Source organism: Fundulus heteroclitus, chromosome 6 (assembly GCF_011125445.2).
Source record: "Fundulus heteroclitus isolate FHET01 chromosome 6, MU-UCD_Fhet_4.1, whole genome shotgun sequence".
Taxonomy (NCBI): Eukaryota; Metazoa; Chordata; class Actinopteri; order Cyprinodontiformes; family Fundulidae; genus Fundulus; species Fundulus heteroclitus.
This window is the reverse complement of record NC_046366.1, coordinates 311,572-337,549: the sequence shown is the minus strand read 5'-3', so window position 1 is coordinate 337,549 and position 25,978 is coordinate 311,572. Positions and strand designations below refer to the sequence as shown.

Here is a 25,978-nt window from a genome sequence, read left to right as displayed (position 1 = left end):
TGTCAGTTAACGCGTTATTAACGGCGTTAACGAAAACCCATTTTAACAATTTTTTTGTCGCTGAGGCGTTAAAACAACACCCATGTTCCCTAATGTTTTGCCCCCCGCCGCGCTCTCCGGACGTGTTTCTTTACCCTCGGCGCTTTCCGTAGTTTCAAGAGTGCTAGAAAACTGTAGCAAAACACACCCGCCCCGAAGGGTTTCTTTTACCCTCGGACACTTTGGTCTTTTTTTTTTCTAAAAGCCTTTCTAAATTTCATGAGTCACGGTTGCGTTTTTTTTTTTGGGCACGTTTCTGAAAGTGAAATCGCTTATTTGGGCTCTAAAATAAGTGACGAACAGCGGTTATTATGAGACCTGCCTGCACTGCCCACACTTGTATCCAGCTGAACTATCCCTCCGCCATAGGAGCCGACGGTAGTAAAGGCAGACAGAGCAACTCTGCACGTATTTTCTGCAGTTTACGGTGCAATAACCGGTGATAACTGCTGAAAGTAATTACTTGGTGCAGATCACCATTTAAAGCAGACATTGGTTCTGAAGATGAGCTTTTACACGTTGATAAAATTGCAGAAAACCCAACCCATAAACCGTACTTTAATGCTTATTAATTTGTTTTCCTCTGTATTTGACAAACTAAGGCTGAATTACGTTGCCAAACGAAGGACCTGGATGTTACTAAACAGTTCCTAAACAGTCTCATTCAGGGTATTAAGCTCTGCCCAGTTGCAAGCAAAGTGTAAGACTGGAATGACCTGTATTGTTGTTGGTGTGAAAGCTCAGAATTAGATGTGTGTGAGAGAGAGAGTGAAGAAATGAACAAAACTTAATGACTTTATTGAAAATGTACAATTTTAATCATAATTTTAATTAGTTTATGCACTTAATACCATGTCTAGCTTTCTTAAGAGGCAAAAAAAATATATCGGCATGAAACAGGTATTTATTTCACATTTGTTTACACATGGTGTAAACATCAGGGCGTCATGATTAGTCATTTAGCCATTATAGTCCCAGAGTTTACCATTTGGCACCAGGATGTTTTCATTCCAATTCTGAAAAGTGCTTGAAAAAATAACATAAAAATATATTTTGTACAAGCAGTTATTTTATTAGTGTCATTTATTGCAAAATTGCACATTAAAATGCCCAAACAGGCTATTACACTTTCAGAAATAAAAGGATAAAATATGCGATTAATTGCGATTAATCTCGAGTTAACTATCGACATTATGCGATTAATCGCGATTAAAATTTTTTATCGTTTGACAGCACTAATATATATATATATATATATATATATATATATATATATATATATATATATATATATAATTTAGAAAGATATAGATATGTATAGACAGCTATAATCTTGACCTATAGTTCTATATAATCACACAGCTATTTATTTAGCTTATTTATAATACTGGACACACTGCAGATTTAGTGTGTCTAGTTTTGTAACATGGTGCAGCCTTAGTTTATAGAAGGCAGATACTAGTGAATCAGCCCGAATACATTTCCAGCACAGGAATGAGGCATCTTCTCTGATCCACGTTCACTACAACAGAACTTTTTCTGCCACATACAATATGGCGGTGACGTTGACATGTGAACTTGCGCCCAACGACGCATCTACGTATATGATGTCTGTGGGAGAAGCATCCCGCTGCAACCTGCGGGAAGGCGGGGCTTGATGTCAAACCCCACCCACATCAAGGACAGCCATATTGGAAATGCTGACATAACAGGGGAGGGAATCATATATAAAGAGTAGACTCCGCATCGACCGCTCTTGCCTATAGGCGCTGACGAGATTTAGGGGAGCCATCTTGGGTGGTCGACAACTCAGTTAAGTGTAATGTGTTAACCAGGTGCAGAAGCAATTTTAGTCAACTATACTCGCTGATTATTGAACTAATTTTCACGTCGTTGTTTTTTTTTTACTTTAAAGCTATAGCTATTATAAAAAATGGTTCAGTGCATTTAAATAATTCTTAGTGTGGTTAAAAGTAATTGAATATTCTGACAGAATTTATGTATGCTGCAGAACACGGCCACTCATACACTTTAATAATTATTTGTTATTACTATATACAAAAACACAGTTACAGTATATATATATATATATATATATATATATATATATATATATATATATATATATTAGTGCTGTCAGTTAAATGCATTATTAACGGCGTTAATGTAACCTATTTTAAACGCCGACAATTTTTTTGTCGCCGTTAATCGTGCGTCAAAACACACACACCGTTCCCTAATGTTTTTCCCCCGCCGTGCTCTCCGGACTGTGATTCTTTTACCCTCGGCGCTTTCCGTAGTTTTCAAGAGTGCTAGAAAACTGTAGCAAAACAGATCCGCGCTGCGTGAGCGCGAAGTTTCTTTTACCCTCGGACACATGCGACTTTGGGCTTCTTTTTTCTAAAAGCGCTTGTAAATTTCATGAGTCACGGGTTGCGGTTTTTTGGGGCAGGTTTCTGAAAGTGAAATCGCTTATTTTGGCCTCTAAAATAAGTGCCGAAATAGAGGTTATTATGAGGCCTGCCTGCACTACATTAGAGTGTATCCAGCTGAAATATCACTCCGCCATAGGAGCCGTCGGTAGTAAAGGCAGACAGAGCAACTCTGCACGTATCTTCTGCAGTTTACGGTGCAATAACCGGTGATAACTGCTGAAAGTCTGAAGATGAGTTTTTACACGTTGATAACATTGAAGAAACCCCAACCCATAAACCGCACTTTAATGCTTATTAATTTATTGTCTCTGTATTTGACAAACTAAGGCTGAATTACGTTGCCAAACGAAGTACCTGGAGTTACTAATCAGTTGCTAAACAGTACAGCTTTGAAAATGTGTAAGACTGGAATGACCTGGAAAATTAAAACCTTTTTCCAGGGTTAAACTCTAAGAATATGGATAGAAACAGCAAGCAAAAATATTCAAAGAAATTATTGTTGTTGGTGTAAAAGCTCAGAATTAGATGTGTGTGTGAGACAGAGAGAGAGAGAGAGAGAGAGAGAGAGAGAGAGGGAGAGAGAGAGAGAAGAAATGAACAAAACTTATGACTTTTTTGAAATGTACAATTTTTTATTAATTTATATGTTTATGCATAATACCATATCTATCTTTGTTTAAGAGGCAAAAAAATATATCGGCATGAAAACAGGTATTTATTTACACATTTGTTTACACACTGTGTAAACATCAGGGCGTTATGATTAGTCTTATAGCCATTATAGTCCAGAGTTTAACATTTGGCACCAGGATGTTTTCATTCCAATTCTGAAAAGTGCTTGAAAAAAAACAAAATAAAAATATTTTTTGTACAAGCATGTATTTTATTAGTGTCATTTATTGCAAAATTGCATATTAAAATGCCCAAACAGGCTATTACACTGTCAGAAATAAAAGGATAAAATATGCGATTAATTTGCGATTAATCTCGAGTTAACTGTCGACATTATGCGATTAATCGCGATTAAAATTTTTAACCGTTTGACAGCACTAATATATATATATATATATATATATATATATATATATATATATATATAGTTTCCTCTGAGTACCTGTGTAGAGCTTCTAATTGGTGCTGACTGGAAGTGGAGGCATCTGGCCAGAATAACGTCTGCAAGCTTCCTCACCTGACAGCGCAAGCCCATGCTCCGCTGCAGCCCAAGCACCAGATGATCAACCCCAGCTGGGAGCAGCTCAGATCAGACCAGCACGGAGGAGCTCAGCTCATTCTTTCTCTCTCTCTGCCATCTACTTCTCTCTTTCCCTCTCCTCTCCAACCAGTTATGATTTTTGTTAAATAAATCCTGTTTTAAGTTATCCCATGCGGTGTAATGATTTATGAGAAGATGAACCCGGTATTCAGCCAGACACTAAAATAATACTTGAAAGGATTTATTGAGGAGATGATGGAGGAGCCAGGCAGACAGAAAACGAGCAGACATCAGGTGACAACCAAAAACTGGGGCAGACTCAAAAACCACAGGACAGGTCAGGTAATCAGATATTCAAAAATGTGGATGGCTCTTACTAATGAGACAAGTGTGAAGTTTCGGCAACAAACAGAAAACTAAGGAGGGTTTAAATAGACAGGTGGACAGGTGAAACCAAGTGACTCTAATTAACTAGGACAGGTGGAGGTAATAAACAGAAGTGAAGTGACTGACGGGACAAGTGGCAGGAAACAAGACAGAACTGAACTAGACAAAATACTTAACTAAAGTAACAATACAAACTAATCCAAGAAAGAAAACAAAAGCTAAGACAGAGCAAAACACAAGCACATAATAAAAACCAGAAACTAATTCAAATGAAAAAATAAACTATAACCGTGCAGAAGCTATGAAACAATCCAAAACAAGACCTAGACCAGAAATAAAACCTGAGGCAGAGAGTGAACTAACTGATCAAATAATAACCATAAACCAAGACAGAAACCAGAATATTACAGAGCCCCTCCCTCAAGGACGGATTCCAGACGTCCTTAAACAAAAGAAAAAAAATAGACTAGACCGGGTGGGTGGAAGGGGTCTTCAGGACGGAGGGACAGAGTCCAAACAAAAACAATAAAGACCGGGCAAGAAGATTGGACAGTTCAAAACTGTCCAATCAAAAAACAAAAACAGGTCACGTGGGACCGACAAACGCGATGGTCAGAGAATTTTAGGCTCCTCACAAATCTCAAAATTAGTCAATTTTATGGGTCCTTTTGTCTTTCAACTTTACACCAATCGACGGCGGAGGAGTAACAGTCTAAAATATGTCGAAAAACAAGACCCATTCTTCATCTCCGAGTGCTTCTCCCAGCGGGAAATGTCTAAAGCCGACCGCTAATGCTAATGACAATGACGCTATCCTGTTAGCACTTGAGCAACAACAGCCCAGAATGGAGGCTATGGTAGAGAGGGTGCTTCAGACCGAGCTTGGAGGGGTGAAAGCCTCGGTCAATGCGTTGCAAAAGGACTTGGTGGAGCATATGTCCGCGATGAAAGGCCTTGGTGAGAAAGTGGACCGCGTTCAATCAGAAACTAGGGGGCTGAAACGTGATTTTGTTACTGTCAAAACCGAGGTGGAACGGCTTCAAGAAAAGCTAGCAGAATTGGATGATCGGGGAAGACAGAACAATGTGAGGCTATTGAACTTAGCAACCAACAGAGACGGAGGAGATGCTGTCAGATTCCTACAGGAAATGCTGCCTAAATGGATACCCTCGCTTGGAACAAAAGCCGTACAGATTAAAAGAGCGCATCGAATTTACTCCACTAAAGCTGACAAGAAGCCCAATCGTCCTCAAACCCTCATATTCAAAGTCCTAAACTACAAGGGTCGTCAGGCCATTCTACAGGGTGCCAGGCAAGCTAGAATTAACAACACTCCCATCACGGATGAGGGCAGGGAGCTACTATTCTTCGCCGATTACATCAAGTACACCAGCGACAGGAGGGCTGAATTCAAACCTGTGTGGAAAGATCTGTGGGCGAAAGGGATATCCACTTTCCTTATTTATCGTTCTGTTCTACGGGTGTCCTTTTGAGGCAAGGAGCTGTCGTTTGAGACGGCACAAGGAGCGGAGAAGTTCAGCCGTGAGCTAGAGCTACCCAGCCGAGCGATCACCAACTCCCCGAGACGGAAGCTAGCATTTTCTGCACTGAGCGGGGACAGCATGGATATGAATGCGATCGTAGAGGGAGAGACACCGGCCGTCACTGACTGATTTGGATACATGGACTGTGTTGTCGGCTGAATGAAGAAGATGGCTAAAGTTGGACGTCACGATTAATGCAGCCCAAACCGTATCATGCACCCCCACAATATGGGTATCAAAACGTCCGGCTCGATTACGAGATGTATGCTACTACTTTTATTGGGGTTTCGAGTTACCATGGCAACAAAATTAGCGAAAAACCACCCCCCAAAAAACCCATAATAATCAATGGAGTCGGGTAGAAAGAAAGCCTCAAAAAAGCCTCCAAATGACCATTTTCAAAGCTGTACTGTGTCGCCATGCTTTCACCTACGAACACCGTTTAACTTCCAGTTTGTAGATATATCTGTGACCTACTCAGAATTGAAAACGGGATGTGGATATTTTTTATCGTCTCCTCACAGTTACTCCTCAAAGCTCATGTCCAAAAATCTGCGAAATCATCGTTTACAATGAAAGTCAATGACGGAATTCTCCAACCGCTAGAGTGGCCCACTCTAGCTTTTTTTTTAAATTTCAAAACTCCGAACAACTTGAGCCTACTCGATCAATTTTCACTCTACATAGACAAATTATACATCAAAACGTAGGTATTTTTGTCAGGATTCGGGAAATGTAACCCTCATTGGTGTGGCATTTATAGATTTTTCGCAAATCACCTCAGACCGACACAAACCCGAAACCTCCCCATTCATTTCTTATGGAGCGGTTTTGAAAAATGACGTCTAAAAATCCAAAACATCACATGTTTTCGCATTGTCGCTACTCCTAAACCATTTTATGTACAGACATGAGACTTTCACACATGAATTTCCCAAACCTTCTGGCACTCACAAAAAAGGAATTTTGTGGATAACTGTTACAGTTTTTCTGCAGGAACAATTTGTTCGGGAGTAGCGAATGTGCAAAATCCTAAAAACGCTTTGGAGCTGCATTTTCCCACATCAACCACTTTTTTACATCGTCGATGTATCTACACCGATTTTTGTACAAACATAAAAATGAGCTTCATGGTCCTCAAAAGCCTGCTGATACTCATGGTGAAAGAATTATTTTGATATCTCTTATACTTTTTGAGTTACAGTGATTTGTTCGGGACCCTTTTTAGAGGATTTCTGAAATTCCATAAAAATCCCCTTTAGATCATAATTTTTTACGCCTTTATTAAACATTTTCCAGCAAAAAAGGATAGCTTCTCTTTTTCCCCTATCCGTTACGAACTAAACGCAGAAAAAATTACGTCTACCATTTATGGATCAGGAGATATAAAGCGTTGTTGGGGGCAAAGTTCTCAATTATAATCCAATAGGACTTTTTGTGAGCAAAGCGTCTGCACTTCTGTAGATGGCCGATGCAGGTGTGTGAGTGAGTTTCCATGACAACGGAGGAAACTGGAGGGCCAGAGGGCCCGAGGGAGAAGCTCCATTGGGATTCAATGGCAACTTTCAACGCCCGCTGCAGTGGCTGTGATTAATGTAGAAATCTGAAATTCGCACTGTCACTTCCTCTTAACATTTTAAAATTTTCATACAATCACCCGATGATACTGAACACAACCTTGTTAGCGGCTAATGGTTAGCATGTTGTTAACCGGAAGTAGCTCTAGGAAGGTCTCACCAACTTCTGCTTCACAGAGTCTGTTCTTCCTTTAGAGAGAAAGCTCCGCAAGAAATTTTGGCTACATCGCATAAAGCATCTCCAAGATATGAGGTGTCAAACATCCAATGCTTTTCAATGGGGGACCAAACCCCTTATGGTCCCAGAAATGCATGCCCATATATGGCTATAGTATAGCTCAGATACAAAGTGCAGGCATTTGCATGCAACAGGTCGTGGGATCGATTCCCAGTGTGGACTTGGAGTTTTGTATTATAATCCCCACATTGTGTATATCAAAACATGTGTGCTAATCACATGAAGTATTTTTTTGTACCACCCGCCATATTGAGTTACCATGGCAACGTTATAAACGACGTATTTTCTCCCTATTTGAGGCATATCCCAGTACAGGATTTTGACCAAACTGACAGCTTGTGTTCATTATCACTGGTTGTGTCTAGTGATAATGAACACAACCATGCTAGCGGCTAACGGTTAGCATGTTGCTAATCGGAAGTAGCTATAAGAAGCTTGTACAAACTCCTGCTTGACAGATTTGGTGAATTTTAGGATTTTCTCCCTTTTTAGGCACTTCTCAGTACAGGATTTCAACCAAACTAACAGAGTAACATCACCCAGTGATACTGAACACAACCATGCTAGCGGCTAACCGTTAGCATGTTGCTAACCAGAAGTAGCTTTAGGAAGGTCCTATCAACTTCTGCTTAGCCAGGATTCTTCTGCCTTTACAGACAGAGAGAGGGCTGCAGCTGTCAGTGAGTCTCCATGACAACGCTGCTTGCAAGAGGCTCCTAGGAGGTCCATTGACTTAACATGGCACCTTTCGACGGCCGCTGCAGGGACTGTGAAGACCGTAGGAAGCTGAAATTCGCAGTGTTGCTTCCTGTTGCTATTTCTGATGGTACGGTACGCACCAAGTGGCAGGCGCCTTGCTAAATTTCTTCAGAAATCTTCTAGTTATTATTTCTTCTATTCTGTTTCTTTCATTAATGCTTTGAATTTGAACTGACTTTTGCACTTCATATAATCTTCTTCCTTTCTTATCTTCATTCCATATTTTTTGCCATTCCCCTATTTCTTTACTTTTAATAAGTGATTTCCCTTCACTCAGTGCGTCCTCTGTAAACAGTCTTCTCTTGCGCTGGCAAACTTCTTCTGCTGGTCAGAGCGTGCGCTACTGGTACAAGCGGCATCGAGCGCCCTCTGCTGGCGACTCTTAAATCATACTTTTTACTAACACTGTATAAGTTGTCCTTAGATCTTAAAATAAAATTGGGGGCTACCATTTTAATGTATTTCACTCTTTCATAGTGCCACACTGGGTATCAATGCTATTGCTGGATGTGTCAAAACTTTCTTCAATTGAATAAAAACAAAACTGAAGTAATAATATTTGGACCAATGGAGGAGAGATCAAAAGTTAGCACACAGCTTCAGTCGCTTCAGCTAGAAACCACTGATCAGGCTCGAAACCAGGGTGTAGTGATGGACTCAGACCTGAACATCCAAAAGCATTTAAAGACAGTTACAAGGTCGGCTTTCTATCACCTGAGGAACATTTTCAGGATTAAAGGACTAATGTCTCAAAAGGATCTGGAAAGACTAATCCATGTGTTTATATTTAGTAGAATTGATTACTGCAACGGTGTTTTCACAGGTCTGCTTAAAAAGTGGATCAGACAGCTGCAGCTGATCCAGAACGCTGCTGCCTGCGTCCTCATTAAGACCAAGAAAGTAGAGCACATCACCCCAGTTCACCTCTGCCTTACATAAACACTAGAATTAAATCTTAATAAATAAAAGTATAGACAATTATTTCAGTAACTCAATTCAGTAAGTGAAATACACTATATACAGGGGTTGGACAATGAAACTGAAACACATCTCATTTTAGTGTGGGAGGTTTCATGGCTAAATTGGACCAGCCTGGTGGCCAATCTTCATTAATTGCACATTGAACCAATAAGAGCAGAGTGTGAAGGTCCAATTAGCAGGGTAAGAGCACAGTTTTGCTCAAAATATTGCAATGCACACAACATTATGGGTGACATACCACAGTTCAAAAGAGGACAAATTGTTGGTGCACGTCTTGCTGGCGCATCTGTGACCAAGACAGCAAGTCTTTGTGATGTATCAAGAGCCACGGTGGCTCCCAGAGCCATGGCTTCCAGTATATGTCCCCTATTTGGAAAAAGCAGTGACAATATGCACACAGAGACCAGGAACATGACAGCAATAATCCTCCCAGCATTAAATCCAAGAATGCCCTATAACAAACACAGAAGCTCTTTTATAAACAGCAGAAGCAAAAAACACCACATGCAAAAATGTTAACCAGAAACTGTCTTCTTAGTTGTCGACCAAATCCACGTTTCCAGAGGGATGGATCCGCTGTTTCTTTTTTATTCTGTCTAGTGAGGTGAAACATATTTACTCTTCCATATATGTATAGATATTTACTGTTACATATATATATATATATATATATATATATATATATATATATATATATACACATATATACATATACATACATACATACATACATTAATACATACATATAAATAGAGTAATTAAAATAAAATAAATTAATAAACAATACATGAAACAATTTAATGTTTTTTTAAAACTTCTGAATACAAAATTAAATAAATTAAACAAATTCCTTTATCATTATTCATTTATATCAATTGTTCAAGTTATTTAATTGTTACTTGTAAAAAAAAATAAATAAATAAATAAAAAAAAAATTTGAGGGCCCCCCCATTGCACCAGAGGGCCCAAGCGGCCCCTTAGTATGCCTATGGCTTTGACCGGCCCTGGCTGGCTCTCTGCTGCATGGAAAAATCCCAACAACTACAGCTCAATTTGGGGAGGGTTTGGGGTTGTTGCCGGTCTGAGGTGATTTGCGAAAAATCTATAAATCGTACACCAATGAGGGTTACATTTCCTGAATCCAGACAAAAAGACCTACGTTTTGATGTATAATTTATCTACGTAGAGTGAAAATTGAGCGAGTAGGCTGAAGTTGTTCGGTCTTTTTTACATCATTTGGACTTTGGGGTTGTTGCCGGTCTGACGTGATTTGCGAAAAATCTATAAATCGTACACCAATGAGGGTTACATTTCCTGAATCCAGACAGAAATACCTACGTTTTGATGTATAATTTGTGCATGTAGAGTGAAAATTGAGCGAGTAGGCTAAAGTTGTTTGTTGTTTTTTAGACAATTTTGTCACCAGGGTAGGTGAAAATGGCGTGATGAAAAAAATCTATAAGTCCTACACCAATGAGGTTTACATTTTCTGAATCCAGACAAAAAGACCTATAAATCTATAAATCGTACACCAATGAGGGTTACATTTCCTGAATCCAGACAGAAATACCTACGTGTTGATGTATAATTTGTGTACGTAGAGTGAAAATTGAGCAAGTAGGCTAAAGTTGTTCTGTGTTTTTTGGAGAATTTTGTCACCACGGTAACTGAAAATGGCGTGATGAGAAAACGATAAAAGATATCCACATTCTGTTTTCACTTCTGAATAGTTCAAAAATATATCTACAAACTGGAAGTTAAAAGATGTTCGTAGGTGAAAGCATGACGACACAGTAGAGTGTTGAAAATGACCATTTTTCGGTGTTTTTTTGCGAATTTTGTTCCAACCGTAAGTCGAAATGGCGTCAAGTACAAAGAGCCCTGATCGCGGCGTCGAGTAAAACGTTTCGATATATAGTATGTGGGGGTAGACCCTACGGTTCGGGCTGTATTAACGGTGACGGAAGATTAATAAACAATAATAATAACTAGAAACGTTCAACTTCTGAAGAAGTTGAAGAAGGCGCCCGCCTGGTGGTGCGCGTAACCGTCAAAGGCAAAGCTTCCGAGTTCCTTGGTCGTAGGCTTTTATCGCTTGGGGATTTTAAATCAAATCTTCTGAGTGTGAAAAGGATTTGTCTTCATCAAAACCAGCCAACAGGAGAAGGTCTGCATCCAAGCAGCATGGAAAATTGGTGTTATTAAAACATGATTAAATACTTCAATGTAGCATGAAAAAATGAAATATGTGAATAAAAATGATAAAGGCATTACAAACTACTAAAGGAAGTACAAACTCTGTGAAGTAGAAGTTGGTGAGACCTTCCTAGAGCTACTTCCGGTTAGCAACATGTTAAGCGTTAGCTGCTAACATGGTTGTGTCCAGTATCACCGGGTGATTGTACTCTGTTAGTTTGGTCCAAATCCTGTACTGGGAAGTTCCTCAAAAAGAGTGCCAATACTTAATGTCACCAAAGCTCACCAAAGGCCATGTGTCAGATCGGCCTCCTTTAGCAACTAAGCCTCCCCAAAAAAAAACAGTCGACAGGAGAAGGTCTGCATCCAAGCAGCATGGAAAATTGGTGTTATTAAAACATGATTAAATACTTCAATGTAACATGAAAAAATGAAATATGTGAATAAAAATGTTAAAGGCATTACAAACTACTAAAGGAAGTACAAACTCTGTGAAGCAGAAGTTGGTGAGACCTTCCTAGAGCTACTTCCGGTTAGCAACATGCTAAGCGTTAGCCGCTAACATGGTTGTGTCCATAGACATAATATAAGAGTAGACCCCGCATTGACTGTCGCTGCGCAGGAATTACGGGCGCCACCTTGGGGCGGTCGACTTGATACCTAATCCTGCTGATTCAAGCTGACACACTAATGATGCCTCAGCACTGTGCGGCTCATTTTTGTTTAAATCGAGGGATTTATGTCAGGGCTCGAGGGATAACTTTTCACAAGCAAGATGAAAAGACATTGTTTATATTTTTGATCAGAATGTAAGTTTTCTAATACTAGGAGATACAAAGTTGTTGTTAGACATTAGTGAATAAACAGCATATATAATATATATATATATATATATATATATATATATATATATATATATATATATATATATATATATATAGTGAACCCTCGCTATATTGCGGTTCACCTTTCACGGTCTCGCTGCTTCACGGATTTGCATTGATGAGCCGTTCATTACAGTTCTCATCAGGTGGCGTGTCGGTTTATAAGAATCTTTTTTGAAAAAAGAGTGACAACTACCGATAAAAATGTGTTCTTCTCCCGAAAAAAAAACCTCACCTGCACCGCGGGCTTTAGAAGAAAAAAACGCTACAGAGCGGAGTCACGGATGCAGCGCCTCAGTCAAAAGAGCAGTGAAATACACACGAGTCACTATTTGTCCTACTGTACTTTATATTTTTTTTATAATAATTTTTAATTTTCTCCCGTTCTAATCCAATGACTCGGGTCGCGGTGGGCCACGCTGATCTCCGCAATTTGAAGCCTTCAGTTCGTATTGATTAAAATTATTATTTTACAGCTTATTTGTAAATAATAATAAAAAAAAACGTTTATATAGTACTTTCATTTGTTAAACAAATGCTTGGGCCGGTAAAAAGGTTTTGTTCTATGGTTTCAATATACTATAGTGTATTTAATTGTATATAATAATTGTAAAAAAAATAAAGGTTACTACTTTACAGATTTCGCCCATCACGGGTTCTTTTTGGGAAGTATATGTACATATGTACATGTACAAATGTGTTTGTTTATATAGCAATAAAAAAAATTATAAAAAATGTGTGCGTGGCTGTGTTTTGAAACATACATACATCATGTCAGAATATTCTATTACTTTTAACCCCACTAAGATTATTTAAACGCACTGGACCATTTGTTATAATAGCTATAGTTTTAAAGTTTTAAGCTAAACAAATGTGAAAATTAGTTCAACATTAAACGAGTTATAGTTGATTAAAATTGATTCTGCACCTGGTTAACACATTAGACTGAGCGGAGTTGTCGACCGCCCCAAGATGGCGCCCCTAAATCTCGTCAGCGCCTATAGGCGAGAGCGGTCGATGCGGGGTCTACTCTTTATATATGTCTATGGTTGTGTCCAGTATCACCGGGTGATTGTACTCTGTTAGTTTGGTCCAAATCCTGTACTGGGAAGTTCCTCAAAAAGGGTGCCAATACTTAATGTCACCAAAGCTCACCAAAGGCCATGTGTCAGATGCTGACACCCCACTCACAGAAAAAACTCAGTTAAATAGACGGAATGGTTAGTGCTTGGTTTGTGCACATTTGTGCCGTTAAAATTAGCGTTTGTGCTGTTTTGGTTTTGAAGATATTAAAGAATATTTGTTAAGTTCATCTAGAGTTCACCATCCCATCATTTTGCTTTGAATCCAACCAAGCTGGTCAACTTCTTTAGTGCTTCGTTTGTGCAGGTTTGTGCCGTTAAAATTAGCGTTTATGCTGCTTTGGTTTCGCAGATAATATAAGTTTTAATTCCGGCCGGTGACGTCACCACAGGTCGCCGCTGCAAAATAAAGCGCTACATTGTTATTCCTTTGCTGGTGCTGAGCTGGAGCCAAAGCAAACCAGAGTGGTCAACTTCTTTAGTGCTGTGTTTGTGCATCTTTGTGCCGTTAAAATTAACGTTTGTGCTACTATGGTTTCGGAGATATTATGAATTTTAATGTTGTCATACTTTATAGGCTGACCAGTGTGATTTATTTTTTGCAGTTTTTCTGTTATTGATTTTAGTTTGGGTATGTTTTCTGCGTTATATAAGCCTGTATACTTTAATTGCCCTTTTGTTAGGTGCAGACACCCCCAAATCTCCCTATTGTAGAGCAATAAAGGTTTGCTATTCTAATTAATTCAGAGGAGTAATGAACTATGACTACTAAGATCAACTATAACCAAGTTATTGTTTGAAAATGTTATAAACATTATACTCTCGAAGAAGAATAAACCCTTCTGATTAGGAAAAATAGACTTTATGAAAACAGTTGAACATTCTAATAAATGAAATGCCTTTTTTGGCAATGTCACTTGACATTGCTATCTAAAGTAAAGTTCTTTAAATGAGACAAAATAAATCGCAATATTTATTCAGGAATAAAGTACAAAACAATATAACACACATTTTACAATAGCAGCTAAAACAACTTGCATGATAAAAGAAAAATATAAAATTAATAACTGCTTTCTTGAGAAAAGTGTTGAGACCAAACGGTAGAGCTGACCACATCTTTTTACACAAATGAGGAACATCATTAAGGACGCCAGCCATCCTGCACAGAGACTGTTCCAGCCTCTCCCCTCAGTCAGGAAACTAAAAAAACAAACAAAAACATGTGTCCCAAGAGATCTTTGCCAATAAGCAGAAATATATAAATCATTTTATAAGAATGCTGTAGGGGGGGGAGGCTCAGTAGATGACACAACTTCATAGTAATGTTACTGATTTATCAGTAGAAATATATTAAAAAGACTTACGTTTTTTCCAGTGACGACAATAACATATGATTTACCGTAGCACTTTATTTTGAAGCGGCAGGCTGGGATGACGTCATCGGTTGAAATTAAAATTCATAATATCTCCGAAACCAAAGCAGCACAAACGATAATTTTAACGGCACAAACCTGCACAAACGAAGCACTAAAAAAAGTAGCCCAGTTTGATCGGATTCGAAGCAAACTGGGGAGATGGTGAATTCTGGATGACCTTAACAAATATTCTTTAATATCTTCAAAACCAAAACAGCACAAACGCTAATTTTAACGGCACAAACCTGCACAAACAAAGCACTAACCATTCCGTCTATTTAACAGAGTTTTTTCTGTGGGTGGGGTGTCAGCTTCACGCAGCTCTTTACCGGCGCTGCAGCGCAGGAGAGATCGCGCTGCTGTTAGGCTTTTACTGCCATCCCTCAGTGCCGTGTAGCCTAGCCACCGCATTTCTACCATAATATAAAACCGACATTAAATAAACGACTCACCGTCACGTAGTTGCAAGGAAAACACCCAATGGAACACCCTTCTTCTGGGTTGATTCAACAATATCCTTCAGTAATTTAGGAAAAACGGCAGCACAGCACAGCAAGCCACAAGATGGAGGAGTTCACCTCTGACCCGGAACTCAAAGACTACTGCTTGTTGTCTGCTCTGAATAATACACAGCGCCCCTCGAATTACGGCCACCATCTTGGGGCGGTCGACCTGCTACCCTAACCTGCTGATTCAAGCTGAACACACTAACGATACCCCGGCACTGTGCGGCGTATTTGTGTTTAAATCGACGGACTATTGACGTCAGGGCTCGAGGGATAACTTTTCATATGTAAGATTAAAGAGATTGTGATGAATTTGATTGTTTTATTGTAGTATTTGGTATATTTAAGATATATGCTGGATAAATTAATCTGGCTATTGATTTAAATGAAAAAATCGTTTTTTAAAGCCAAAGAGAAATGAAATATTGTATTTGGAATATTTAAGATATATGCTGGATAAATTAATCTGGCTAATGATTTAAATGAAAAAATCGTTTTTAAAGCCAAAGGGAAATGAAATATTAGGTGAAAATGTAATTCTCTGAAATTGGCACAGCTTGAAGTCGAACCTACGATCTTCTGCTTTGCAGCCCGACACCTAACCCACTCCCCCACAACACCAGTGCCGTGCTAGGCCGCGCATTTTTGAAAGGTCAACTGTGTTGAAGAAATGGTTTTTGGTGAATTTTGTTCCAACCGTAAGCCGAAACGGCGTCAAGTACAAAAAGCCCTGATCGCGGCATCGAGACCAACGTTTCGATATATAGTATGTGGGGGTAGACCCTACGGTTCGGGCTGTATTAACGGTACTATAATAATAATAAAGAAACCCTTATTAGGTGCATAGCATAAGGCCTCCGCCATGCATTTTCAATGCATAGGCGGGCCCCTAATAACTAGAAACGTTCAACTTCTGAAGAAGTTGAAGAAGGCGCCCGCCTGGTGGTGGGCATGACCGTTAAAGGCAAAATTTCCGGTCTGGTGGCTATTCTTCATTAATTGCACATTGAACCAATAAGAGCAGAGTGTGAAGGTCCAATTAGCAGGGTAAGAGCACAGTTTTGCTCAAAATATTGCAATGCACACAACATTATGGGTGACATGGGTGAGTTCAAAGGAGGACAAATTGTTGGTGCACATCTTGCTGGATGTGTCAAAACTTTCTTCAATTGAATAAAAACAAAACTGAAGTAATAATATTTGGACCAATAGAGGAGAGATCAAAAGTTAGCACACAGCTTCAGTCGCTTCAGCTAGAAGCCACTGATCAGGCCAGTCATATTCACTGAATTAGTGAATATGTCACCAGAGACCAAAGTCAACAATAGTAGAATGATCTTTTAAGCTTATAAGATCATTTTTAAGATGTCAATACGTGTAGCATATAGCTCAGTGGCGTAGCCTAGCCACCGCATTTCTACCATAATATAAAACCGACATTAAATAAACGACTCACCATCACGTAGTTGCAAGGAAAACACCCAATGGAACCCTTCGTCTGGGTTAATGGACTTGATTTAACAATATCCTTCAGTAATTTAGGAAAAACGGCAGCACAGCACTGCAAGCAATAGCAGCAACAAGACGGAGAAGTTCACCTCTGACCGAAACTCAAAGAGTACTGCTTGTTGTCTGCTCTGAATAATACACAGCGCCACTCGTGGACAGTATAGGAACTGCAGGAACGAAGTACGTCTTTTTCAGTAATCATTGTTGAATGATGATAATGCATTTGGCTGCCGCGTTTGACACCTCTGCTCTATACCATACTAATAAATGATTGTGGTCTAAAACCAGGTGTTTCAGTTTCATTGTCCAACCCCTGTAGATGACTTATTTTCTAGCGATGAGTTCTGTCACGAGGACATAATGCAGTGTTGTGCTGGCAGCCGTCCCAACTAATAAAAATAAGATTTAAGATTAAAATAGTACATTATAGTAGTAAAATAAATACAATTATTGTGGTTTAAGGACAAGTTTGGTACCTGCATTAAGGTTAATTTCAAAAGGTACTTGTCATTTTCAGACTAAAAAACATTCTAAAAAGATGTTCTAATTCAGTGAATATGACTGGATATTTAAACAGAAAATAATAATGAAATTAATTATTATTTCAACTAGCAGTTTTTGAGTATGACTAAAATTCGAGGCAGTGAAGGAGGGTAACTGATAAGTGATGGCTGATGGTGGAGAGCTTGCAGGCCTGGCTTTGGTGGAGAAGCAGCAAACAACTGTGGCAGGAAATGTGACTTTCATTTCAATGCAATGCAATGCAAAACTGGAGAACAGTAGAAATCAGTAGAGTGAGAAAAACTGGCCCTGATGTCCTCCAGTAGCCTAAGCCTGATTGTAGGATGTCCCTGAACTCTCGTTACATTACAAAGTTTACAATAATAAGGAGAGCCAGCGAAATGCTTGAGGCAGGATTTGACAGGAAAAGGAGGAGATTAAGTATTAATATAAAATAAATTAATAAACAATACATAAAATACTTTAATGTTTTCTTAAAACGTGTTAAATAAATAAATAAATAAATTTAAACATGTTAAATAAATTCCTTTATCATCATTCATTTATACCAGTTGTTCAAGTTATTTAATTGTTACTTGTAAAAAAAAAAATTATTATTGTAAATTAGAAATGTCCCATGCTCCTGAATGCACCATAGCTTTCTGACGGTCGCGAATGCATCACACTGGTCTGAGAACGCAGCGCGGAGTAGAGGCACGTTTCTGCTTAAGACAAAGCTTTGCCGTTTGTAAAACTCATGTCGGCTGGCACGGTTTATTGTTCTGTGTGAATGACAAGAGACCACAACAAATGAGCCTGCTAATGAGCCAAGAGCCAACAGGAGAAGGTCTGCATTAAAGCAGCATGGAAAATTGGTGTTATTAAAACATGATTAAATACTTCAATGTAGCATGAAAAAATTAAATATGTGAATAAAAAAGTTAAAGGCATGAGGTGAACTGTATTGATTTAAATTGAAAAATCGTTTTTTAAAGCCAAAGGGAAATGAAATATTGGGTGAAAATGTAATTCTCTAAAATTGGCACAGCTTGGATTCGAACTTTCGATCTTCTGCTTCGCAGCCCGACACCTAACCCACTTTACCAAAACACCAGTGTCATGCTCAGCCGTGCATTATTGAGAGGTCAATTGTGTTAAGAAGTGTTTTTTGCGAATTTTGTTCCAACTGTAAGTCGAAACGGTGTCAAGTACAAAAAGCCCTGATCGCGGCGTCGAGACGCACGTTTTGATATATAGTTTGTGGGGGTACAGCCTACGGTTCGGGCTGTATTAACGGTGACGAAAGATTAATAAACAATAATAATAATAATAATAAAGAAACCCTGTGTTATTAGGTGCATAACATAAGGCCTCTGCCATGCATTTTCAATGCATAGGCGGGCGCCTACTAACTAGAAAATTTCTGAAGAAATTTAGCAAGGCGCCTGCCACTTGGTGTGTACCGTACCATCAGAAATAGCAACAGGAAGCAACACTGCGTATTTCAGCTTCCTACGGTCTTCACAGCCCCCGCATCGGCCATCGAAAGGTGCCATGTTAAGTCAATGGACCTCCTAGGAGCCTCTTGCTAGCAGCGTTGTCATGGAGACTCATTGACAGCTGCAGCCCTCTCTCTGTCTGTAAAGGCAGAGGAACCCTGGCTAAGCAGAAGTTGATAGGACCTTCCTAAAGCTACTTCTGGTTAGCAACATGCTAACGGTTAGTCGCTAGCATGGTTGTGTTCAGTATCACCGGGTTATGTTTGTGGTGGTAGTGTGATGGTATGGGGCTGCTTTTAGGAGAAGCGTATTTGATTACTTGATTTTAAATTTACTCAGGTTATCTTGAGGCTAATGCTATCATTACCTGGATTTGATTCTAAACCAATGGATGTCAGTACGGTAAGTCTTTCATGTGATTTCAATTTCATCAAAGAACAGAATATGGTAGTTTCTAAGGATATTCTGAGTATCTCAGCTGACCATTCCAGAATAATAACCTAGTGATGTATTTTTAGATTAAATGAGCTTCTTTTAATACAAGATCTTTTTGAAGGGCTGGAGGAAACCATGAAAGCAATCCCCCCAACACTTTCATATCACATTGTTCTACACAGGGATTGGCATTAATCCAAATTGTACTTTTCTTACTAATACCGTTTTAGAATAGTGATTATAAAGGAATTTGGACCCAGTTTTAAACCCAGTTTTAAATGGTGGGACTGAAAGCAAGTGTTTAACGTAAAACTGGACACTAATAACACTGATGCTCATCCATCGTACTGATGTGTGGGCCAACACGGTTCGCTGTAGAGGCCAGGGGACAGACTACAGGTAAATGTTGTTCTGCTCTCAGTCTCAGTACTGCAGCATGAAGCCCTGCACAATCTTTCATACTCAGGGGAGACATGGAGGGTAAAAGTTGGCCTAGGGCCCCAAAGTGGCTAAGTCTGCCCCTACCTGGAGACGAGCAAGAGGCGAAGCTGGAGTGGCAGTTACAGTTTTTTACAGTCGCTAGGACCCATTTTTCAATACTTAAGTCACTTTTTCAAAACTCTTCACACAGTTCTCCAAACCAACTTTCAGCTTGGCACAGCAGTTCATTTCACATTCAAAATGCACTAAAACTACCAAATCACTTCATACATATCTCAAATCAACACATTCTTCCATAACACTAGCAAAGGTTGACAGCCAACAAACACACTTTGTCACCCACAAAACAATGACCTAAAAAACACTAACAACATGTAGCATTATACAATCTCGGTTAATAATTCACTGCAATAGAGGTTACTGGAATGAATCAGACATGATGCAGAATGCTTCAATATATTTTATGTCTTTTATTTGTTTTTAGGAGTAATTCCAAAATACAAGAATTTGTATTCACATCATCCACTGATACAGATACAATAGTAATGCTAATCTACTCGGTCTTCTCCATTTGGCCACAGGTTCTCATCCACATCACATCTTATGTCATCTAGGGCAATACACCTAGGAAAGAATCTTCTGGCATGCCTGATCCATCCCTGACAATCTTCTGCTGATATGTCCAGGCATCCAGCATTCATTGCGTCCAGGAGGGACATTTGATTATGTGGATGGTGGTCATAAACCTTCCACCTCCATGAGGAAAAGAATTCCTCTATGGGTTTGAGGAATGGAGAGTAAGGTGGGAGGAAAAGTGACACCATTCTGGGATGGGCTGCAAACCACTCGGTGACTGCACGAGAGTGGTGAAATGCCACATTGTCCCATACAATTATAAATGTTGGTGGATTTCTTCTCTCTGCATCCCTTTCCTCACCTAGCACAACCCTTCCATAGAGATCATGCAGGAACACAAGGAGACGTTCAGTGTTGTATGGCCCAATTAGTGGTTTGTGTAACAGCAGTCCATCAGTGGATATTGCTGCGCACATTGTGATGTTGGCACCCCTCTGGCCCGGGACATCCACTGTGGCTCTCTTCCCAATCACATTCCTTCCTCGTCGCCGTGTTTTGGCCAGGTTGAAACCTGCCTCATCCACAAAGATGAAAATGTGGGGCGTTTGCCTGCCTTCAATCTCCATGACTCTCTATAATAAATCCACAAGGCAACATAAGCTGTTACAGTAGTAAACATTACCTAAAAAAAATTTCTTTGTGTGTGTTTTGTTCAAAAACAGTTCTGTATTTTATTGTGATCTTACCTGGACATATTGGTTCCTGAGTTGCTTGACATGTTCAGAGTTCCTCTCAAAAGGCACAGTGTACAACTGTTTCATCCTTACCTGATGTTTTTTCAGGACTCTAGAAATAGTTGTGATGCTTACACTGTGAATATTTGCAAAAGTAATGTTGTCTGCCAAAACTGTGTCTCGAATCTCAGTGAGTTTTATGCCATTGTTTCTGATGACCATATCAACAATGGCAGTTTCCTGCACATCAGTGAGCATCCTTCCTCTCCCACCTGTGTGAGGTAACCGTTGACTCCTAAGCAGAAATGCAGAAGCAATTACACACAAGTCTATTTACTTCTGTAATGTGCAACGCAGTCAAATGCCCTTGCAGAATACAAGTTACCTGTTGGTTTGCCGGAAAACTCTAACAATAGATGCCACTGTTGAGCGTTGCAGATTTGGCTGCACTCTCTGACCAGCCTCTCTCATTGAGAGACCATGATTTACAACATGATCAATTACAGTAGCTCTGATCTCATCTGAAACTACAGCTCTTGGTCTTCCTCTTATTCTTCTTCCACCACGCATACGTATTCCTCGCCCCCTCCCAGCCCCTCTTCTTCCTCTTTCAGCCACTTCTCTGTTTCTGGCTGGGTCCATGTTTACATCACAATACAAAACTATTCAGCAGTTGTCTCCTTTTGTAATGAAATTGAAAGAGTAACACCTGTGTAGATGTTCATCTACAATGAGAATCAGCTGTGGTTGGTCCAATTGTCCACTTATTTTTATAGCATTTAATTTTAAGATGTAAAATATATTTCATTAAAATATTCCTGTAGAAATGTAGCAAATTGCTGTCTTATTCAGTTTTGTATTATGTTATTGTTTTGAACATAAGTTTAACAGTTTTGAAAACAGTATGTAAGCATGTGCAAATTGTCCTGTAGGTACACAGATTTTTGGCGGTTGTTGTGTCGAAGTGAGAAAAGAATTAATGTAATTTGAAAGATGTAGTCATTGAATGCATTTTGTGCCAAAGCAATGATAAATGATCCACAGTTTAGCCCACATATACTTCTGTTGTGCTCACTGTGTGAAGAGTTTTGAAAAAGTGACATAAGTATTGAGAAATGTGTCCTAGCTACATGCTAACCGTTAGCCGCTAACAAGGTTGTGTTCAATATCACCAGGTGATTGTACTCTGTCAGTTTGGTCCAAATCCTGTACTGAGAAGTGCCTCAAATAGGGGTGCCAATACTTAATGTCACCAAACGTGACCAAAGTTCATGGGTCACATTGGCCTCCTTTAGCAACTCAGCCTCACCACATCTGGGCCCAGAACTCAACATTTGACCAAAATGATGTGTAGCACCATTTCCCACAGGTGGGTGGTGCTGAATTGGCCCAATTGGGTCATGTCTTGTTATCATGCCAGGTCCTGTTGGAAGCAAAGGCCCAATAGGAAAGCATAGGAAATCCAAAATGGGGCAAAAAAACTGACACATGGCTGAAAGTCACATGAAAATTTTAAAATGTTAAGAGGAAGTGACTGTGCGAATTTCAGATTCCTACATTAATCACAGCCGCTGCAGCGGGCGTCAAAAGTTGCCATTGTATCCCAATGGAGCTTCTCCCTCTGGCCCTCAGAGTTCCGTCGTCATGGAAACTCACTCACCCACCTGCAGCGGGCCAGTCTACCGAAGTGCAGACACTTTGGTCACAAAAAGTCCCATTGGATTATGATGGAGAACTTTGCCCCGAACAACACTTCATATCTCCTGATCCATAAATGGTAGACACGTAATTTTTTCTGCGTTTAGTTCGTAACGGATAGGGGAAGAAGAAAAGCTATCGTTTTTTGCTGGAAAAAGTTTAATAAAGGCGTAAAAAATTATGATCTAAAGGGGATTTTTATGGATTTTCAGAAATCCTCTAAAAAGGGTCCCGAACAAATCGCTGTAACTCAAAAAGTATGAGATATCAAAATAATTCTTTCACCATGAGTATCAGCAGGCTTTTGATGACCCTGAAGCTAATTTTTATGTTTGTACAAAAATCGGTGTAGACACAGCGACGATGTAAAAAAGTGGTTGATGTGGGAAAATGCAGCTCCGAAGCGTTTTTAGGATTTTGAACATTCGCTACTCCCGAACAAATTGTTCCTGCGGAAAAACAGTAACAGTTATCCACAAAATTCCTTTTCTGTGAGTGCCAGAAGAGTTGGGACATTCATGTGTGAAAGTCTCATGTCTGTACATAAAACGGTTTAGGAGTAGTGACGATGCGAAAACATGTGATGTTTTGGATTTTTAGACGTCATTTTTTAAAACCGCTCCATAGGAAATGAATGGGGGAGGTTTCGGGTTTGTGTTGCTCTGAGGTGATTTGCGAAAAATCTATAAATGCCACACCAATGAGGGTTACATTTCCCGAATCGAAATACCTACGTTTTGATGTATAATTTGTCTACGTAGAGTAAAAATTGAGCGAGTAAGGTCAAGTTGTTCAGAGTTTTGAAATCTTTAAAAAAGATAGAGTGGGCCACTCTAGCAGTTGGAGAATTCCGTCATTGACTTTCATTGTAAACGATGATTTCGCTGATTTTTGGACATGAGCTTTGAGGAGTAACTGTGAAGAGACGATAACAGATATCCACATCCCGTTTTCACTTCTGAGTAGGTCACAGATATATCTACAAACTGGAAGTTAAACAGTGTTCGTAGGTGAAAGCATGGCGACACAGTACAGCGTTGAAAATGGTCATTTGGAGGCTTTTTTGAGGCTTTCTTTCTACCCGACTCCATTCATTCCTATGGGTTTTTTGGGGGTGGTTTTTCGCTTATTGCGTTGCCATGGTAACTCGAAACCCCAATAAAAGTAGTAGCACATTATTCCCGACCGAGCCGCACGTTTTGGTACCTATATCGTGGGGGTGCACGCTACGGTTCGGGCTGCATTAATCGTGAAATAATAAAGAATAATAAAGAGTCCGTTTAGAGGTGCATAGTAATAGGTGCCTCCATGCATTTGCATTGGGAGGCAGTGCTGTGCGAAGCACAGCACTGCCTCCTCATTGCAAATGCTATGGCAGGCGCCTAATAAGATATTGTCCATTTAGAGGTGAATAGTAATAGTAAGAGGCACCTAATAAAGAGACGCCTTTAGAGGTGAATAGTAATAGGCCCTGCCCATGCATGTGCTTCGCACAGCACTGCCTCCTCATTGCAAATGCTATGGCAGGCGCCTAATTAATAAAGAGACCGTTTAGAGGTGCATAGTAATAGGCCCTGCCCATGCATTTGCATTGGGAGGCACTGCCTCCTCATTGCACATGCAAGGCAGGCGCCTAACTAGAATCGTTCAACTTCTGAAAAAGTTGAAGAAGGCGCCCGCCTGGTGGTGCGTATAACTGAGATTATTGAATTGTTACTTGTAAAAAAAAAATATATATATATATATATATATAAAAAAAAGGAAAATTTGAGAGCCCCCCCATTGCACCAGAGGGCCCAAGCGGCCCCTTAGTATGCCTATGGCTTTGACCAGCCCTGGCTGGCTTTCTGCTGCACGGAAAACTCCCAACAACTGCAGCTCAATTTGGGGAGGGTTTGGGGTTGTTGCCGGTCTGAGGTGATTTGCGAAAAATCTATAAATCGTACACCAATGAGGGTTACATTTCCTGAATCCAGACAAAAAGACCTACATTTTGATGTATAATTTATCTACGTAGAGTGAAAATTGAGCGAGTAGGCTAAAGTTGTTTGTTGTTTTTTTAGACAATTTTGTCACCAGGGTAGGTGAAAATGGCGTGATGAAAAAATCTATAAATCCTACACCAATGAGGGATACATTTTCTGAATCCAGACAAAAAGACCTACGTTTTGATGTATACTTTGTCTACGTAGAGTGAAAATTGAGCGAGTATGCTCAAGTTGTTCAGTGTTTTTTGGAGAATTTTGTCACCATGGTAACTGAAAATGGCGTGATGAGAAAACGATAAAAGATATCTACATTCCGTTTTCACTTCTGAATAGTTCAAAGGTATATCTACAAACTGGAAGCTAAATGATGTTCGTAGGTGAAAGCATGACGACACAGCAGAGTGTTGAAAATGACCATTTTTCTGTGTTTTTTTTGCAAATTTTGTTCCAACCGTAACTGGAAATGGTACAAAAAGCCCTGATTGCGGCGTTGAGACGAACGTTTCGATATATAGCTTGTGGGAGCACAGCCTACGGTTCGGGCTGTATTAACGGTGACGGAAGAATAAAAAACAATAATGAAACCCTTATTAGGTGCATAGCATAAGGCCTCCGCCATGCATTTTCAATGCATAGGCGGGCGCTTAATAAAAAAACCCTTCTTAGGTGGATAGTGTAAGGCCTCCGCCATGCATTTTCAATGCATAGGCGGGCGCCTAAAAAAAATAATAATAAAGAAACCCTTATTAGGTGCATAGTATAAGGCCTCCGCCATGCATTTTCAATGCATAGGCGGGCGCCTAATAATAAAGAACCCCTTATTAGGTGCATAGTATAAGGCCTCCACCATGCATTTTCAATGCATAGGCGGGCGCCTAACTATAACCGTGCAGAAGCTATGAAAGAATCCAAAACAAGACCTAGACTAGAAATAAAACCAGTTTTCCACTCACTTGATCATTTCCACCTGCTATCGTTAATTAAGGAAATTCAGTCCAGAAACTGCTGTCATCATCCTCCTGCTCCAGTCCGGTACAGCCTCCCTGGTTACCATCATCCACAACCCACCATCTTTCAATAAACTCTCTGTGTGTTAGGTTCACCAAGAACGGTCCTTGACAGAAGACTTTTGACTTTTTAACAAAACTTTATTTACAAATGGTCAAATAATTAAACAATCTAATTAAAAACATGTATCATTTAGTTAAAATACTTAAATAATGAGCTTGTTATATTGTAGTTCTCATTTTTCGGACACATTACATAAAATCTTGTTGAGACCCCACAACTTCATAAAATCCTCCATGTTCTGCGTGGCAATGTGGAAGTGAAACTCCAGTC

The 25,978-nt window shown here is 39.6% G+C and overlaps 2 protein-coding genes across 7 annotated transcripts in view; one reads left to right on the top strand and one right to left on the bottom strand.

Moving 5' to 3' along the window:
• LOC118563371 overlaps nt 1–25,978 on the top strand; it is a 274,277-nt gene that overhangs the window by 61,683 nt on the left and 186,616 nt on the right. The window lies entirely within an intron of this gene.
• On the bottom strand, nt 20,092–21,884 carry LOC118563372. The gene is made up of 3 exons (XM_036137804.1): nt 21,337–21,884; nt 20,964–21,246; nt 20,092–20,849 (listed from the first exon to the last, which is right to left on the bottom strand). Exons 1-3 carry the CDS (start codon nt 21,591–21,593, stop codon nt 20,190–20,192), a joined length of 1,200 nt encoding a protein of 399 aa, XP_035993697.1. The 5' UTR covers nt 21,594–21,884; the 3' UTR covers nt 20,092–20,189.

What these genes read in the sequence shown, in the direction of transcription:
- LOC118563372 (XM_036137804.1), bottom strand. Translation starts at nt 21,593, where the DNA reads ATGGACCCAGCCAGAAACAGAGAAGTGGCTGAAAGAGGAAGAAGAGGG. An exon ending in GTTTTCCGGCAAACCAACAG is followed by an intron (nt 21,247 to 21,336) that starts GTAACTTGTATT and finishes ATTTCTGCTTAG; the next exon opens with GAGTCAACGGTTACCTCACA. An exon ending in TCAGGAACCAATATGTCCAG is followed by an intron (nt 20,850 to 20,963) that starts GTAAGATCACAA and finishes GATTTATTATAG; the next exon opens with AGAGTCATGGAGATTGAAGG.